Raw genomic sequence first — 19,832 nt, 5'->3', positions numbered from 1 at the left:
TTTAGTAAACTCGGAGTGTCCTCTGTCTCCGCTCTCCTTACTGCCAATCACATTCTTTTATTTCCTGATTTAGTTCAATTTTGTCGTAGATTTGTGCATAAAAAAAAAGTAATTCACTAGGTCCATTAGACACATTGAGTTTTAAAAACAAACATTGCATGTGCGTTTGACGAGGATCTTATTAAAGAATGATCGGCACTTTTTCACAGAAAATTAAATATTTATAGGTTGAGGATTCTGCAACTCAGCTGACAGGGCATAAGATTACTTGTTTTTGGTTTGTTTAATATCAGCCAGATGCGGATCATTTTATTTGTATTTAGTTATATTTGCAATACATGAGGAACTACTGAAATAATTATCAGATTACACATGAATAGATTCATTAATTCCACAGGGGAAAAGGAATTACTTTAGGGTTAGGATTAGGATTCACTAGATGATAACAACCCAATTAGCCTACTGGCACAATCTGAAGCCATTCTATGGGACTGATAGCCGTTTATAATGGCCATTTGTCTGCAAACAGCCACTTTACTATGTAAAAGAAGACTGAATCAACATGAGATGATCCACAGGTTCTATATATTAGAACAATTTAGAGACTTTATTTTCACCTGCTTCCAGAAGATTTCACCTAAATAGATACATTGATCTACTAACATTCAAGAAAAATCCCGTAATATTAAACCTATGGCAAGCCGTGTTGATATGTACTAGCTTTACTGAAGTATTGATTTGTGATCTAAAAATGGAACAACAGAGAGGCGTGCTTTAATAAATGTAAAAACGGCCTGCCATAGACCCACTTCATATAAAGTTACGAATTAACTCGAGCAACATTCTTCTCCTTCGCCACCTTCCTCTCATTTGTAGCTGTAGCTCTGTTTCTGTCTTTTAAACACGTTCTCCTTTGTTATTTTATTTTTTTGCATTTCTGCCTTGAAATCTCTAGTTCCAATGGGGTGAAATAGCTACTTCCTCTTGCCTGTTGTCATGGTGACTCGTCAAATCGGTGCTCCAATGATAATGGCTTTTCATACTTGTTGCGCACGCGTTTAACTCTGAGGGGACCTAGTTAAAATTGACTGAACTAATTGATAGCAGCCATTGTGAGACCAAACACTCAGAGTTTCTGACTTTAGGCTAGATCAATTTAAAGTTGCGGATTTGAATCAGAATTTTTTTAACCTGCTTCATGAAACGGACCCCAGGAAGAAACCGAAATGGGTGAGAGGGATACTACAACAATAATCTGAACAGTTTGGATCAAACCCTATTACGTATTTAATGGTTGATCTCTGATTAAATTTGGAAGCTAATCCTCTACATGCGATCTGATTAATGGGCTGACATGTTCATCTGTAGATGTACAAAGCTGATGATAGATAACTGTTAGGACTGGATAGACGTTCTTTGAAGTATTGGCTAAGAGCAGCTGGACTCAAATATGGCCAAATGTTATTTTTTTATCAGTAAACCATTGATATTTTTTTATTCCAAATGACGATGGTACTCTCGCTTTTGTTTGTTTCTCAAAATGAAAAGACAAACCAAAAGGTGTGGATATTTTTTACAAATCTGACTGCAGATTAAAGAGCGGAGTGCGTTTAGTTCTGGTATCCAGCTGTGAATGTAACTCATGCAGATCAAAGTCGAACAAGCAGCCGATCATCTGGCTGTCAGTCAGCAAGCAAGACGCCATGAAAATCTAGGACAGGGAGTTGTGTTTGTGACTGTGGATGATGCAGCCCATGTTCTGCAGATCACCGCCTTTTGAAGTTTGCATTGACCGACTCTACAAAGGGCACCTAGCATGTGTGTCTTCCCACTAAAATCTGACGTCTGTGTGAAGGAGTGTGTGTGTGTATTCAAAGCCAGGTGGTTGCCATTACCATCTCCGTCTCTTCATTCCCATATCTGTCTGCTGTGGTTCATGGCTCTGTTGTAGAGGAACAGACCCTGCTCTTTTGGGTCGAATTTCAGCACGGATCAAAGAGCAGAAAGGATTTATGGGACTTCCCAGGAAAGGAGCTGGGGTATTTCGTTAATTTGATGATTTTTTTTGTGCATAGAGTCAGATTTCTGCTTCCACAGAATCTCAGTATCAAGGGGCTTCATTCAAATTAATGCAAAGTTAACCTTTTAAAGAATATGCTCTCCTTAGAAGGGGGTAAGTTGTCTTAACTCTGCAGATGTTTGAAGATTTGGAAGCCATTTTAAATTCCACTTGGCTATCTGCTCTGAATTAGCAGTTGTGCCTCACGGCGCAAAGCTCAGCTGCTCCCTGCTTCCTTCCCAAAACCAAAAAGCCAACAAGTCTTTAATGTGCAACATGCTACATATTGTAAGATAGAACTAAAATATGGATTTTTATTCTTTCTTTGATTTGGAGCTTTTTGTTCTGGTTGCAGTCTAGCACAAAAAAAAAACCCCAAAATGTGGAAAACATTGAACATTACTTGCTGATCAGAGAGCAGCAGCTGCAGATGCCTCGACAACTCTGCCTGCAGCTGTTCCATGTGAAATGGATTTATAGCTCCCATAATTGCAGAATTTATGAAAATTGTATTATTTTGTATTATAATCTTCTTGTGAACCTTTTTAAACAAATGTTTTGGACAGCCTGCCAGACCAAAGCCTTGTTGAGTTGGTTCCACTTAATGGTAAAGCAGCCAAATTAGTCTATTATTCATTGTGAAACAAGTGGGTCTTTATACTGCTGGTCTACTTTTCTCATTACAGTGCCTTGCAAAATATTAATACCATGGTAAATATGGTTCCACATATTGTCATGTTCCAACCAAATATCTTATTGTATTTTAAATAGATTTGATGTTGTAACACAACTCCAGCCAGCATATACTTGTAAAGGAAAAACGAAAATTACATGTTTTATTCGTTTATTTAATCTTACTAATAAAACCATCAAACAAGTTGCTTAAAAAGTCACACAATCTGTATTTAACCCAGACCTGCATGGTAGCTCTGGTGAAGCTGCAAAGATCCAGAGCTTGGAAGAAACAGTTGACAAGACAAATATTAGATATAGATTCTCAAACAGTGGCAAATAAGAGCCACTGTTGGACGATAGGATAGACAGAGGTGTCAGTCACATTTTGTCACAATCCATGCAGATGACAATTAAAATGTGCATATGGTGATAAAGAGCACTTCCTTGAGTACACTGTGGTGTTGGCTGCATCATGCTTTGGGGTAGAGGCAGGGAAGTTGATGGAAAGATGTTTGGAAGTGAATACAGGACAATGCTGAAAAAACCCTGATACAAAGGACTTGAAACTGGGGATGGGATTTAATCCCCATTACCCCCAAACATAGAGCCAGAGAGTTCATTTAGAATCTGGGATCAAAAATGGATTAAAAATGCTTTACAGTCTTTGCTGACAGCGGTTTAGGTATTATGTATAAAACATAAGGTGGAATATTCATTTTTTGTTGCGGTTGTTAGGTGCAAAAATGGGCAAAAAAAGACACTATATTTGTGAAAAGCATGATGTCTCAATGGGTCTTTCTTCTCTATGAGCATATTTTCTTAGCACCCATGAAAATATGTGTTTCAACAAATGCTCTCCAGATTGGATCCAGTTTTCCCTTTAAAATTATAGCAGAGTAGTCTTTAAATCCAAGTGTAATACATGTCCATGCTTTCGACAGAAGCTCTACAGTGTTAAGGCTGCAACAAGCAGTACTTTCATTTACCAGAGGATAACAATGATCGCATTTTATCTTCTGCTAAAGAAAAAGGATATCTATAGAAAACTCACTTTTCACATTGCTGCAGATTGTGGCTGTTTTGTTTTTTTTGTTTTTTTTGTTTTTAAGCAGCAGTCCATAACAAAGCTACATTCACTGGAGAAAAAAATCTGTAGCAAACTTTCGTCTTGATTTTGGTTCTTTTTCTTGTTATAGAACAACGAGCCAGGACCTGCTGGAGACAAAGGGGCCAAAGGTCACCGTGGACGAGAGGGCGACCCGGTAAGATTACCCAGAATATTGATCTGTGTGTCTAGAGTTTTTTATAAGATGAGACACAGAAATCAAAGAAGTTTCTAACAGACTTTAGAAGTAGAACAAATAAAAATGAAATGTAAATCACTTATATCATAACCTAAAAACCACTGTTCTGCCTGCTGTCCTCTGGGAAGACGCTTTGCAGCATCTGCTGCAGATCCAGCAGATTCTTCAACAGCTTTTTCCCCACTCCCATCTGACAGCTGAACATTAAAAAAAAAACTCTAAATCAAGTCACAGACTCTGCATCACACTGATAACACCAAACTCTACAAATACTGCATATTTGCACCATATATATATTAATGCTCTGAACTTCCATATCGATACTTTTTACACCATGTTTTTTTCTCCCACTCTGTTTACATTTGATCACTGCTGCATTTTATGAAATGGAAAGGTTCATTTTACTGCTAAGCTGCTGCTCATTTACTGTCAAAAAAAAGAAATTCTGTTTTGTATACACTGTACACACACAATTGTATACATTTGTGTGTCCAAATGACAATAAAGGTTGTCTAAGTCATCCTCTTTAACAAAACCTAGCATTTTGAAATAAGCTATTTGATGAGATTTTGAACTGTGCTAACTGCATAAATCTAGTACAAGAGATGATCTTTGGATGTACAGGCCACACAAGTAAAAGTTTTTTAAAAAGCTCAAACTGCTGAAAATTACGTAAATTCATGTTTTTTGTTTCCCCAGTAGAAATTGCAAGTAAGTCCCAATATGAACTACTACATGTTCGCTTATTTCCTCTAAAACTAGGCATATCAATGTCACTGTTTATCAGAGCATGTTAGTTGCATAATTTTATAGCAGTGACATGACCCTTCCCCAAACATTGCCATTTCATCCTTTTCTTTTCACAGCGTATATTTTTTTACTGTTGCACTAAACCAAACCCCTGCATATAGGCATGCTGCTCTTTACAAATTAAGAGCAATAACTTTTCTGTAGGTTATAATCTAATTCAGAAAAGCTAAAGATTGACTTCTGCCCTTTTTATTCATTGATGCAATACTAAAACCATTTGGGTTGATTGAAATGTCAAACATGACAGATTATGATCACCAATCAACCTGAAGAATGCTCCTTGAAAAAATTATTTATTGAATTTGCAAGGAAAGATTTTAACTAGACCATCAGAAGATTTTAAAAATCATCTTTTCGCGAATGTTTTGATTTAACTAATGAATTGAGGCACAGTTAAACCTCCTGGTAGGCACCTGTTGGTACAAAGCAACTGAAACTGCTATTAACCATCATGTTTATTTTAAAATTATGTCTCGGTCATGTTCAGCATGCTTCCATAAAACAAAATTTTGATATGGCAAAAATCAGCATATTCTCCTTGACATTTCCTTGGTCCTCAAGAGCTAATATCTCTTTTTGAATTATATTCGGGTTTACACCTTTTAAAACATTCAACTTGCAAAAAAGACCAACCTTTGTTTTTTTGGTGAAGATCAGACATAAAAGCTTCATCGTATCATATGTCTTTCCTTAGAGCCCTCATACCAAAATGTTAGAGCTCTCCTCCGTCAAAATATGGAGGTATATACGGTATTTCCTTTTATACGTTTTTTTATTTGAAAGCAGAATTTCTTACTTTTTGTTCTCCTCTTTTACAAACATCTATTATCACCATTAAAAAATATCCTGCAGGCTTGAAAAAATGCTCTGCTCTCTCTTCGAACTCTTCTTCTGTGCCTAAATGGACTGCGTCTTGCACAAACATTAACTCCTTACATCCTTCTGCAGGTGCGTCAGTTAAATCGCGTCTCCTAGATCGGTTTCCATTCTGTTGCTCTCTAACAATCAAAAGTGTTAACCCAGTCTACACAGGAACTTTGAACATGTTAGTTCAACTCCTGGAGAGTTAAAATTCAACACTTTTTAGGTGTCTACATTGTTCCACACTAGATCTAGTTAAAATAAGCCAGGTTAAAATAGTCTTAAACAGTCACCAGTGAGTTGGAACAGCTCCCTGAATAGTCCTAATTCAACACCTATCAGGGTTGAATTTATTAAACACTAGTTAGTGTCAAAAGTTATCACTGCGAAATAGTGTTAATCATTTACCTATATATTCTAAGCTACATTGTAAACTAAACTTAGACCCTGGAGCTACTTTTCACCATCACGATGCTGTATGGTGTGAATTCCTGAGTATTTACTCATCCTAAATTACAAGCAGGGATATAATTATGCATTATTTAGGGTGTGTCCATATACCATGACTCTTTGTTGCCCAATGAATTTGCTGCATGTCATGTGAGACTAAAATAGCACTCTACAAGCCAAAGGGGATGTCAGTGGATATAAACTCAATTTTAAGCAATGTGGATTCCCACGGCCTCAATGAATGACCTATGATGCACTCCGCCCTACGCACATGAACATTCTACTTTCCAACTGAGAAACCATGAGCTAATCTCACTTAAAATAAAGACAACATCTCAGTCCGGCCAAGAAAATGTGAATATCTTTTTTTTCTGTCTGTCTTAAAAAGGGGATGCCAAAGTTCCCAACTACAGCTTGTATGGGGTTGTCAAGTAGTGTTTGCTCCATTACAGATTTATTATTTTATTTTTGTCACACTTAAATGTTTCAGATCATTAATTGAATACAATTCAGTTTATTTATGTAGCGCCAATTCACAACACATGTTATTTCATAGCATTTTACAATTCAACCAGATCATTCATTCAAATTGATTCAAAGTTTTCTATCTAAGGAAAACCAACTGATCGCCTCGACTCATTGAATGGAAAACCCTCACACTTGCTTGCTTGTAGTGACAGTGGAGAGGAAAAACTCCCTTTTAACAGGAAGAAACATCCAGCAAAACCAGGCTCAGTGTGAACTTTGATCAAACACATTTTTAGCATCAGAGAAGCATAACTATTGCTCCCAAAAACTGTTGATAGGTGTTTGCAATAACTAGCGGTAGGTACCTTAGTATCTTATTTGATATTTTTAAAGCATTCAGAAGTGGAACTGTTCCACTTTCATTAAAGCCTCGAGGTCCCCTAAGTAACAAAGTGACCCCATACCGGATTATCTCCACCATGCTATATTCATGTTTTGGTGTTTTTATGTTTTGTTTTATGTTTATGTTTTTTTTCAGCATTGGTTTTGACATTTGAGCTCTCCAATAGATGCCATTTCTGCTTTGTAGATTTTTTTCTAATAATTGAAGATATAGCAGAAGATTTTCATAAATTTCTAAATAGACCCACCCTCTCCACTTAAAAGAAAATGCACATGCACAACCCTGTAACCGCTCAAGAAAGGAAACACCTATTAAATGTGTGCAAGAGCATGCATAAACCCATTTCTCCTCGTGCACGCTCTGTTTAAAAGTTGCTGTTTGCATTGCTCATACAAACTTACTTTCCAAAGGAAGATTTGCAATTTTTCAACTATGTCAGACTCACCACTGGTGAGGTAGGTGAAAATGGGAATGAGCACGTAGGACGGCCTTACGTAAACATATCCCCAGAATGATTGACAATTAGGAGGACCACTTATTTTGATGATCCACCCAGAAAAAGATCTTCCTTCACTATACCTTTAAATAATGAAGGCTCAGCTAAAATAAGACCAGTGACTCTACAGGGTTTTGTATGCTGCTCCCTAATGTTAACTGGAATACCAGAGTCATAAAAGTGACTTTGTTAAATGTATTTAAGACTGATAGATGTCAAAAATGTAATCTGTTCTTAGATTTATCTCACTGAAAGCAACATATGTTACTTATTTAATATCTTTTAGCCTACTTCATGTTGTCAGACATTTCCTATCTAGGTGATATATCTAGCCCTGGAGACATATGGTATCAATGAACCAAATAATTAAGTTAATTACTTTCAGAAAATGTTTTATTGCCAAGTACTGTTTTTAAACAAATTAGGATTATGTTTTGGTGATGAGGTTTTGCACATAGACAAACAAACATAAAGCTGATATAAATAAATATAGGAATGATAATTATATTTTTTGCATTTACAACTGCATTTGTTTGTGTTTGTATGATATTTAAAACAAAGGTAAAAACAGAAAAAAAAGGTTTTCATATGAATGTTGAACTTTATCATCTAAAACAGGCTTCCCCATGCAGGTTTCAGAGGTTTCCTTGCTAGTCTGATTTTAAATGAAAGCTGATTAACAGGCTTTTGCACAACTCTAAAGCAGGGAAAACAACTAAAGCAGGGAAACCTCTAAAACCTGCAGGACAGCGGCCCTCTAGGACCGACTTTGGGGATGCCTGATCCAAAATATCTGTCAAGCAACTCATAACTGCCACTTACATTACTCCCTACCCTTTTTCTCCATCTCTTAACTTTAGAATCATACTTCATTCTTTCTTATGAAGAGGTTACGTCACATGTCCTTGGAAAGGTTTCTCTCCTCTCCCCTTAGAAAAAGAGTCATCCCTGTCTTGTGCTCTGTCTTTCTCACCCTCTTGTGTATTGTGTGTTTTTTTCGTGCGTGCTACGCCGCCCTCTTTGTTTCATAAAAGAATGCTATTAAACAGAGTTTTAATAGCTGCTAAAGCAAAACACATGAGTTCTCCTGCAGCTGAGTGAAAAATAAGCTGTGGTCATAAACTTTTGGCAGTTTCAAAGGTTGTTGCAGAGCCAAACCGACCCAAACAAATGCGCTGGTGTAAATGTGGGTTCAGTTATTGTGGGAATCTGGTTCAAATTCGCAGGGGTAATGGTTTTCCGAAGAAACCTCTAAAATAAAGCATTTTTTTTTTTACAAAACTTGCTCTGTCACCCAGGTCGAAAAGGACGTATTATATCTAACAGATAAACACAGACATCTATGGGGGGGTATCTCTATAATTTTTCCTTGCACTGATTTATTATTATTTTTGTCTTTTCCAGGGTCCTCCTGGGCCGCCTGGACCACCAGGAACTGATGTAAGTATTAAAAAAAGATGAAATTTTATACTTATTCTGGTCACTTGAACAAACTTCAGGGGAGCAGCCAGTTAATTCCTCCTTGAGCCTGTGCTGCTTTTGAATCTGAAATTAAATGTTCAGGCCAAGCTCCACATTTAATTTCCTAAACTCTGAAACCTAGAAGTCACACACCTCTCAGTCAAACAGCACCATCTTCATGATCTGTTTTTCTTCCTGAGTAGTTTAAAACTCTCTTGGATTTGGCTGCGCTTTGAATTTCGATGTTATGTGACGTGATACAGCCGTGGACTGCCATAAAGTAACCCATACTCCACCTCTCCACACAGGAATGTGAAATTCTGGATATCGTCATGAGGCTCTGCTGTAAGTTAAAGGCTCAGCTTCCATGCGCCTTCGTCTCATGTTATCTTCTGTTTTATTTTTTTACTTCAGAAGTGATTAACTTTTTTGTTTTGCTTTTTATCCACTTCCAATTACTTCATAGCTTGTTGTGGTAAGTTTGGAGTTTTTACATTATGTCTTGTTCTCTGTTGGCACTTTATAATTGTTTTTATTTTATTTTATGTATGTGTCTACTTTTTCTTTTCAGAGTGCAGGTGTGCTCCAGTGGACCTGGCATTTGTTGTGGACAGCTCCGAGAGTATTGGTGCAACAAACTTTGCACTTGCCAAAGACTTCATCATTGCCGTTATTGACAGACTGATTAAAGACCATCATGTCAAGGTAATAACATTTTGAAATCATTCTGTTATGACCAAAAATGGATTCTGAAATATGTGAAACATACTGAACTCAGACTTACGTCTTAAAGACTATAGATTTTACTTCCAGTGGTTCTTAAGAAGCAGGACCGCAGGTGAAACCACTAATTGTAGATGGATTCAGTAAATAATTAACATTTCCTTTCTTGGTTACCTTGGTATAAATTAATGACTTGTTGTTATGATATCACTGCAGACAGTACATATGAGATCTTTGCAATTTTGCCAGTAAAATTAATCAATGACAGTGGAGGAGTGTAATCAACAACAGGTGTTAAGCTACATAGGATTTAGAATAGTACAATTCAAGGTAGCTGCATTGTGTAGTCATTTTTATTTTATTCATGATATTTTCTTTTCATTCCTTTTGTGGTTCGAAGTTTCTTTTTGGGAATTTTTTTCTCTTCTGGTGTTGGTTGCTGTGCAGATGGAAGGATTCTGGCTGTTATCTTTTAATTTTAGGTAAATTGGCATGATGGATAGCAACCAGTTGGTACCTGATTAACATTTCAAGAGCTAAAAATAGCACTTTAAATACATCCCCGAGTTCCAGATGAGTCAAAAAGGAGGTGCGGATGATGCAGAGATGAGCACAGAGAAGAGGGAGGAAGAAATTCAAGCAATCGCTTCACTTAATCATTAGGGACCAAGTTATACTTGAGTAACAGGCTGGATGAACTTTAAGTCCAAGCAAGGACACTCAAGCATATTAATAATGCAGTGTTATGAGCTTTTACTGAAACACATGAAACAACAGACTGGACTAGAAACAAAAATGTGAAAGCATCTACAAGAAAGGACAGAGTAGACTAATATTTTTTTAGGAAGCTTAAGTCCTTCTATGCAAAAATTCTGATATGAAGATGCTGATGAAGATTCTCAGTCATCCAGTTCATTTTAATTGAGAAAGCTTCATGGAGGGGAAGCGAAACATCTTCAAACCTTGGAAACCAAGTCCAGTGGGTTGTTTTTTAAACTTTTACAGAATCTGGTATGAAGAGCATGATATCTTCTTTTGTTGAGGTTGGAGAATAAGACTAATTGACTTTTGGAAGCTGAACAAGCTTATAAAGGTCAGCTCTGTACTGGGGATTTCTATAGAATGAGAGGGATTCTTCAGAAAATAAATACCATTACACACATTACACAAAAATAAGTGTCTTTTCTTAGTGGTCTCTCCAGATCCACATTTTAAACGTAGTATAATATACGACTGCAGCCACTAAAGCAACTTGTTTAAGGAGCCTATATAGTATGAGTTATAAAAAATAATGTATTCACTGCTTAATAAAGCATTATTTTATAGAATTTAACTGAATTACCTTAAAAAAAAAACATTTCAGTGACAACTCTTCTGTTTGAAGAACTTTCTATTTGGTTAAATCAGAGGTTTCACATAAGAACGTGTAACCCTTTTCTGATACTTTACTTTAAATTACATTCATATTTTTAGTGGAGCTGAAAATAATGTCTAAATAGTTTTCAAAATAAAGTGCAAAAACGGAATACCTACTTTTATTTACCTGTGGACGTCATTTATTTAGCCTAGTCTTTAGAGACATGAGCTTTAATAACACCTCAACCTGCACCTCAAATATTCACGAGTTCAGTTGGATTGTAACTTAAGGAATTCGAGACTCCACTTATGTCCTTTTGACCAACTGCAAACCTGACTTGGACTTGCTACAAATAGACAGAAGAATTAACTTGGAAAATGATCAAAGACTTTATATGTGACTTAAATTTTCTCCTCAGGGACTTTGCGTTCCCCTTCAAAGAATTAGACATAGAAGTTAAAAGCTTAAGATTTGATTTTAGGTGGAAGATTTGAATTTGAATTGCAGGGAAAGACTCATATCTTTACTTTAACTTGTCCCTCTGAGACTTAATTTAGATCTAATTTAGATTTCCCTCTCAAAGGCTTGGTCTTACCTTTCACAGACTTCAGCTGGATTTTTTTCTTTGAGTTTTACTTGAATTTTCAAAGAAAAATTTGTCTTTCAAAGAGTTTAAATTTAAGTTGGAAAATGATTTGAACATTTCTGGCTTTGACACACATAACAGCATTGTTTTCACATTTTTGTATTTATGACATGCCTCTGTGGGATGCCTGGTATCTGACCTTTGTGAAGTGTGTTGTTTATATAAACCTCTTCTACTACTGTTCTTCTGGGGTTTTACAAAACTGCTCCTATGAGGTCAAATGCTTAGAATAGAACACGGGAATGAAACATATTGTCTTCGGTTTTTTGGAAGCACACTTTTATGTCTTTCCAATGACTCTCCTCTTCCAGTTTGGATGTAATTAGTCAGGATGGGTGTGGCGCTGAAATGTTGACAGAGCAAAATGAGCGCTTGCAGACACTGCACACACAGACCAGACCAAAACGTGCATTAACACTTCAGTGTTTTTCTTTCCAGTTCTCATCCAACCATTCCACCCTCAGCGTCGTCCAGTACAGTGGATCCAAAGCCCAAGAATATGTGATCTTAGGCTCTAGCCTCACCCAGTTTAAAGAGTGAGTTTGCAAACAACAGGATGTTTTTATCACATGATCTGTGGTTTTCTGTTTGACTCTTTGGTTTCTGAGGGTTGCACTGTGTCTTTCCTCGTGTGAAAATAAGGCATTTTAGCATGCCCAACTATCTTTTTTTTCTTTCTGATTGCAAGATCAGTTAAGGTCTAATGAACATTACTCCTAGCTGGCTCTGCCTCACAAAAAAATAGCAAACTCTTTCAAATTATATCAGAGGTATCCTTTATACATAGCAATATGTAAATCTACTTTACTTAGGGAGAATAATGTTTCTCCTAATGGTATTTAAGCATAATTTCTTTGTTTTCTGTAATAGCTAGGAGACATTAATATCTTAAGTTTGGTTTTTTTCAGTAGATTTGAATTCCTGATTATACTAGTAAAATGCTACAACTCCTAGAATAAATGCAAAAAAGACTTGATATAAGATCTTAGGAACATGACGTTCAGTTGGTTACACTAAACATTTGGCATTTTTATTATAACCTGTTTCCATAATCCTCCGAACCAAGAAAAAGAATTACTTAGATGCAATGGTTAAATATGTAGACATAAATGGACTGTTTATGAGCACAAAGTGGAAGGAGACAGGAATAAAATGCAATACCAGTTTATGATGGGGTAACTGACCGGGATAAGGGGCAACAAAGGATAAATAATTAAAAAAACTGCTGCCTTTTATATTGTACTTTCCAACAAAAACAAGAAAGCAAAAGCAGGTTGTGATGTCATCTATTGGCTGTGATTAAGGATAGAAATATATATAAAGAGACGGAACAAGAATCTAGTTTCAATTTTTTTTTTTTTTACCATAATATTTGCAATCTGGATGGGTATTATAAACATAAATGTCTGTTTAATAAAGAATCTTCTGTAGTGACAAAAAGCACTAAGATGTCATAAATTACAAACAAACACAACTACATTTTAAACTTATCCTTCTGAGTGTCATATAGTCTGCAAAAAATGCTAAATTAAAACACTTTCATTTTTGTCCAAAATTTAAAAGGCATTTTGACATACCTCTAAATTATAATAAGTGTGTACCACTGACATAGATATTTATTTGAAAAAAAAGAGTTCTTTGTTTATGTAAGGAAATATTAGCATGCCAAATGGTTTATTTACAAAGCTTAAGGTATGCATTATTTTTTTAACCCTCTTTGATCCACTGACATTTCTTTAATGTATTTTAATCTTTAATGTATTCCGTTAAAATCATAACCTTCCTTGTTGCTTAAAATTGAATAAAAACATTAACATTTGGATAGATTGACTATTCTTTGTTGGATTTTAATCTTAAATTTCTTTGGGATTATGGGTTTTTATTTTTACAAGTCTTTGACATACCTTTTTAAATAAAATCAAGCAAATTGTGTACATTTGGTAAATTTTTTAGTGTCATTGTACATAATGTTGTAATTTGACGTCCATTTTTTATTTCCTTGTATTGAGCTCTCTTTAAGGTGTCAGAAAAGATTGTCTATTGTTATTTTCCTTTTTGTGTATTACAAGCTACAATTTTTTTTGGCAACTTTGCAAAAATAGACAATAGAAAAACTGTGTTATTTGGGAAATAAAACAGATAAATGTGGGTGCCCAAATGTGACATTAAAGGAAATATTCTGATCATTCATAATTTTTAATTTCGCACAGGATGGAAGTTAGTGATGCATTTTTAAACAGTTGGGAAAATGTTAGTTGCAGTTCAGCCCAATATTGTTCATACCTGTTTTAATATGTTTCTGATAAATAAAATCGCATCAGTGTTTTTAGTGTGACGCAGACAAGGAGCTCTTTTGAATCTGATAAGGGTGATGGTGAGAAACCTAAAAGTTTAATAGCCAAATAACAAGATAAAACTGTTTAGCTATTGTAACAAATGGACCGATTGGTAATGCCAACTAATGGTTTTGCATGGATTTGTGTGGAAGGTAGAAAAAAATTTGGATTTGAAAATTAAAATATAGGTTTAAGTTTTACATTTCGTTTTTTATATATATACATTTAAGGGATGGCCATCTCATTTTGCATCAGTTACAGATTTAAATCTAAAACTACTAGGGGTAGGTATAAATTTGGTAAAACTGTACATTGATCTTATATGTTTATTTTACCATCTTTTTTATCATCTAGCATCTTTTACTGTCTAAGGGAACCCAAAATACACTTTTGTTAAATATTATAATCAGGTAGATGGCTTTCCTTAAATTCCTTTCTTTTCACGGACACAGATCTACTCTGTAAACACAAATCTATAAAAGGTATAAATGAAAAAGGTTAAAAGGTTTGAAGGTTTTTAATCAATAGTCGTAGCCTGACGTAGTCCGACTCAATTCTAGTCAGAATATGAGTCTGATACTGCTCCATAGAGCTGTGATTATGGGGCGTGTTTCGAACGAACCAGGAAAAAAAATGCATCTGCACTCAATTGGATAGACCTACAACCAATAAGAGCAACGGAGTGCGTGACGTATGTTAAGCGAGGCATAGTTGTTGTCAACAAAAATCAAAGCGTGCAGTTTCACGCCTAGAATAAGAAGATGAGACTTGATCGCGTTTCTCTGTTCCTCTTTTAAAATTAATTTGCTGTCGATATCTTCTAGAACAGACCTAATAGCAGAATCTACTCACCCAAACTCTCCAGCGGCAGCCATTATTGTTGTCACCCAAGCGCGCTTTGGTCACGTGGTTGATAACGTTACTCTTGATCATCTGTCCATCATCGTATAAAGCCCGCCCTGACAATTTGATTGGATCGCCTGACAGTGGGCTTTAATACTCGCGCTACTATGGAGCAGAGCCAGACCGAACTTCCTCGAACTCAAACCTTGTGGGCGGGACTAAGTTCGAACTGGCACCCAGGCTACAATAGTCGCTCTCGTTAAAAAAAACTATCTTCTTAATGAATTTCCTTGTTGTAAATGTGCATCTTTCTGTGTTTTCAGGTCAGTAAGAAACTTGCGCTGGCTGGCAGAGGCCACCTATACAGGCGAGGCTCTTGGGTTCTCTCTGGATCAAACAATTAGTAAGATGAGGAAAGATAATAAAGTCGTTCTTGTTCTCACTGATGGACGCTCTGATACTACTAGAGACCCGGAGCCCCTCGATATTCTCTGCAATAAAGGCATTTTGGTGAGTTTGATTGCTCAGACATTTAACATATTTTTATTTTCAAAGATTCTTGTGTGATAATATGTAGATTTATTGTCTCAATACCAGGTGGGCGGTTTAGGAATTAAGGACTATTCAGGCCGTCAACCAAGCTTTGAGCAAGTTCTACAACTGTCATGTTCGACTCAAGCCAAACCAGGATTTTCCTTTATCCTGGATAACTATGCTGAGCTGCTGGAGGATCAATTCTTGCAGAATCTCACAAATAAAATTTGTCAAGGTAACACTCAGCTAAACATTTGCAGTCACTTTTTTACTTCCTGTGCTTATAAATTCCCATTTAAATCTAATCGTGAAGACTTACTTTATCTCTTATGTTTTTCATTCCTGCAGAAAAGAAATGCCCAGACTACAAATGTCCAAGTAGGTTTTTTGTTTGTAATCATTTATTTATAATTCTTGGTTCATTCTTCATTAAGTTTCTAGGCAATATTCTTGTTCTTACATATCAAATTTGGGATTCCTTGAAATAGTTTAGTTGCAAATAAATGTAAAAAAAAAAAAAGACAAAACGCAGCACTTTGCACATTTGCTGGCAGTAATATTCCGGCGATAGAAAAATAAAAAATTTATTGTTTTGCATTTTGTGTCATTGTAATCCCAAACTTTAACATAGTTATAGAGATTTGATCCCAACAGATACATTCTTTTGGGTTACTTTTCCCAAGCAGGCACATGGAAGTTGGTAAAAAAAAAAATGATTAGAATATGAATTTAGCTCAATTTTGGGGAAGTCTGAAAGAAAATCTGTAGAACACTTCAGCCTCAGGCATAGATTTAACAATTTTATGTACGCTTCAAGAGAGTAAAGATGGGAAAACCTGCAACATAGCTTAAAAGACTTGCATGTATAATTATTTTTATATTCTGTTTGACTTGAATACATCACATGTTTCAGATATTTGTTGGTAAAGTAGCAAAAAAATTCTTCCTATCTTTCAGCTTTTGTTTTACTTATTAAAAGTTATTGATCCACTGAAAACATCTTTATTGGAAATTATCTTTATTAATTTTTATTTTTCTTATTTTGCAGTCTCCTTCTCTCAGAGTACGGACATTTTGATAATGATGGACAGCTCAGCCAGTGTGGGCCAGAAGAACTTTGAGATAAGCAAGACCTTTGTCAAACGCATGGCGGAACGTTTCCTCACTGCCCAAGCACCTGCTGGTGTCACGGTCAGAGTGGCTGTGGCTCAGTATAGCCAACGCAATCCACGTATGGAGCACACCTTTGAATCCAATTACACCCTACTGTTGCCTAGCATTGAGAGTGCCCAGTTCCAGAATGAGGGCACCAACTTGTTAGAGGCCTTGCAATTTGCCATTACGGCTCGTGTCCCACCGGGTGTACCTGCAGGTAAGAGGAAGCTGCTGTTGTTCTCTGACGGGAGGTCCCAAGGAGTCACCAGGGCCCTACTGGAAAGCAGAGTCAGAGAAGTGCTGAGCTCAGGCATCGAGATCTTTGTCATCTCAGCTGGAAGCCAGGTCAACAATGAAAATCTCAGCATTCTAGTGAACAAAGGACAACAAGACAACGGCTACGCTCAGCGCCATATGTTCCGTGTTGCTGACTACGAGTCTCTGCTTCGTGGAGTCTACTACCAAACCGTCACCCGCAAGGTCTCCTTGACCTAAGTGGGAACTAAAAGGACAATCATGTTTTACATTCTTAGACCCATTATGAATATTCAGTGTCATTCATTTACTGTACACAGGCTTCAATTATGTTTGGAAACAAGAAAAGGTAAAGTCACAAACGATTATTTGACAGATTCTGTTTTTTACAGAAGGACACTTTTACTTTGAGTTCTTCCTCCTAGGTAGACCATTTTAGACTGTATACCACAACCCAATGAATCCTCTGAGACCCTGTGTGAAAGTAAACTGAGGAGATACTCCAGCCTGGAGGTAGAACTCAAAGTAGAACGGTCAGAATTCAAAGGAGTGTAATTTGATCCTGGAGAGTCATCAGTGATAGCCATATTTTAAGGTATTTTTACTCTACATCCGGACTGGTTCCTCCTCAGGTACTCTGTACTATTGTATTCGACTTGCTGCATTTAACAAGCGAAGCATCAAAGAGACGAAACAAACCATTTGCTTTGCTCTCCAGGACCAGATCTATGGCTGTTTATGGTTAAACATGGACTCATGTTTGAATGTGGTGCGTTACCATGATGCAAAATTAAAGGAGCAACCACAGCACTGGTAGGACCAGACTCCTGGTTCCTGGCTGATTCAATGTTTTATTTTTAGTTACATGTATTGGTAGGCTACTTAAGGAAAATAATGAAACAGGATGTTGCATTAGGCATGCCCCAGGCTGGTACTGAAATAGACTGCTGGATTCAACAAATGTTTGAGTCTGTGTGTTTTTCTGTATCATATTGACCAACATGAGCGTGAATCCTTAGCTGGTTGTCTTCATAAACAGTGCCTTAGAAAATCATCTGTCTTAGTTAAAGATCAAACAGACACCAGAAAGGATTCAGAAGTCCACCTTTTGTAGCCAATCCCCAAAAATTAAACTGTCTTATGATTTAACAGCAGCTCAGTTTGACTGGATTGTTGTTTTTTTTTTTTTTTTTTTCAATCTATGGTGCTATTAGCCCATGTGTATCAGCCTTTGCACGTGTTGAAGAATTTTTTTTTACTGCCATCACAAAGCCTCTGTGATGTTTTTAGATCTCCTTCAATAAAGTTCCTTACACCCAATTCTGTCCACTCGATTTTGTCTATTACATTTTGAAAAAATAAGAAAATGGACAATGAATGCATCTCTGGCAAAGACTTAAGATTAACATGTGGAAAGGAGACTGCAAAGTAATGCAGCACATCAGGGTAGCAAGTCAGTCAAGAAAAGTTCTTTTTTTTAAGGACTTTAAGGATTTTTGCACAGATTACAAAATGTTAAAAAAAAAGCTAAATAAAAAAAGTGACTATGGATAACCATAAAATATAAACATGGGTGCAGCTATGTGCCTCATGTAAAATAGGAATTCCCCTTTACCAGGGTTCAGTTTAACTTATTTACATTTTTTCTAATGACCTATCAGAAAATGAATTGATTAAACTTAAAGATCAATAAAAATTTAAATCCATCCATCATGCATTGTACCCGTTGCAGAATATGATGACAATAAAGGCTTTTTGACTTTGATCTTACAAACCAGCTTACCCTCCCTTAGCTATAGTGTTGCTAAAGGTGCCTATCTCCAGTGGCCAATAGGTGAAATGAAGAGGATACCTTTGACTGATTTTAGAAAGAAAAACATCTCTGCATTGAAACAGACAAGCAAAACATTCTTTAATAATCTTAAAGTTTTTTAGCAACTTTTTGAAAGTCCTCAACTGAGTGCAATGCTGTGTGCTCTTTGAATGTTGGGAATCGATTTTCAGACTTCCCAGACAAAGCGGGAAAAAGGCCACCAGGTGAGGTTAAAGTTTTAACTATAAAAGATGACAGCAGTTCGAGTTCAATACAAAATATGACTGCCACAGATTTATACGTCCATCAAAAACATTAGAATATTAAGGAAACCTGAAATATTTTTTGCCAGTCATCTCAGAAAGTGAAGATGACTGGCATAGTTTTTAATGGGGAACTCACGGTGTCACCCCTTAATCAACTAATTAACTCAAAATACCTGCAAAGTTTTACTGGGCCTTACAGGTCTCTAATTTTGGGTCAATGGGCGACATAATCATTGGGACACAATCAACTCTTATCATTTAAGGTAACTTTTAACATTTGAGGGATTAAACTGGTATTTTACAGCACTAGTGCATTAAAATTCATTGGCATAATTCATGGATTATTTATTTTGAACCTTTCCTAATGCAAGTTCAAAATTAAGTGTTCAGCATTAGTAATTTAACCTTATGTTTGCCACAAGTGTTCATAAGACCTTAGTCATAGGCTGGAATGGGGGGTTACGCATGCTTTAACAGAGGGGGTTGTTCAAAAATGGTATGTTTTTTACATTTATAATAATGTTTAACAACTTTTGGATGACCCCTAACCATAGTACAACAAAGAAAAGGATGAAATACACCCAGCAGACTTTTTATTAGGTACACCTGTCGAAATGCTCGTTAACATAATTTCTTTAATCATTACATGACAGCAACTTAATGCATTAAAGCATGGAAACATGGCCTAAAAGATATGCCTTAGTCTAAACTGTCATGAAACGAGGACAGGTGGACCCAGTATTCAGGAGCGACAGTCAGTAGGAAAGTTCAAAAGGTTTATTAAAATAAAAACAAAACAAAAGCGGAGCTGTGGCTCGTGGACACTGCAGGCGGGGGGCGGGGCACCGCCCAATCTCAGACACTCTGGTTTAACAGTCCACAGGGGCCTGTTTCAATAAGGAAGTTCAACCAACTCT

At 36.4% G+C, this 19,832-nt stretch overlaps 1 protein-coding gene across 1 annotated transcript in view; it reads left to right on the top strand.

The window, feature by feature from the left end:
* Positions 1–18,156, top strand: part of col6a1 (collagen, type VI, alpha 1) — a 44,237-nt gene extending 26,081 nt beyond the window's left edge. Inside the window, exons 26-35 of the mRNA XM_015393993.1 lie at positions 3,931–3,996; positions 8,931–8,966; positions 9,296–9,332; positions 9,454–9,462; positions 9,559–9,692; positions 12,152–12,249; positions 15,216–15,402; positions 15,490–15,661; positions 15,775–15,804; positions 16,475–18,156. Of these exons, the coding sequence (XP_015249479.1) occupies positions 3,931–3,996; positions 8,931–8,966; positions 9,296–9,332; positions 9,454–9,462; positions 9,559–9,692; positions 12,152–12,249; positions 15,216–15,402; positions 15,490–15,661; positions 15,775–15,804; positions 16,475–17,076 (1,371 nt within the window). The 3' untranslated portion in view covers positions 17,077–18,156. The remainder of the gene's footprint in view (positions 1–3,930; positions 3,997–8,930; positions 8,967–9,295; positions 9,333–9,453; positions 9,463–9,558; positions 9,693–12,151; positions 12,250–15,215; positions 15,403–15,489; positions 15,662–15,774; positions 15,805–16,474) is intronic.
* The last annotated feature ends 1,676 nt before the right edge of the window (positions 18,157–19,832 follow it).

The sequence above is a fragment of the Cyprinodon variegatus genome, unplaced genomic scaffold (assembly GCF_000732505.1).
Source record: "Cyprinodon variegatus isolate N-32 unplaced genomic scaffold, C_variegatus-1.0 Scaffold666, whole genome shotgun sequence".
NCBI classification, from domain to species: Eukaryota; Metazoa; Chordata; class Actinopteri; order Cyprinodontiformes; family Cyprinodontidae; genus Cyprinodon; species Cyprinodon variegatus.
The sequence above is the reverse complement of the archived record's forward strand: the minus strand, read 5'-3'. Positions and strand labels throughout refer to the sequence as shown.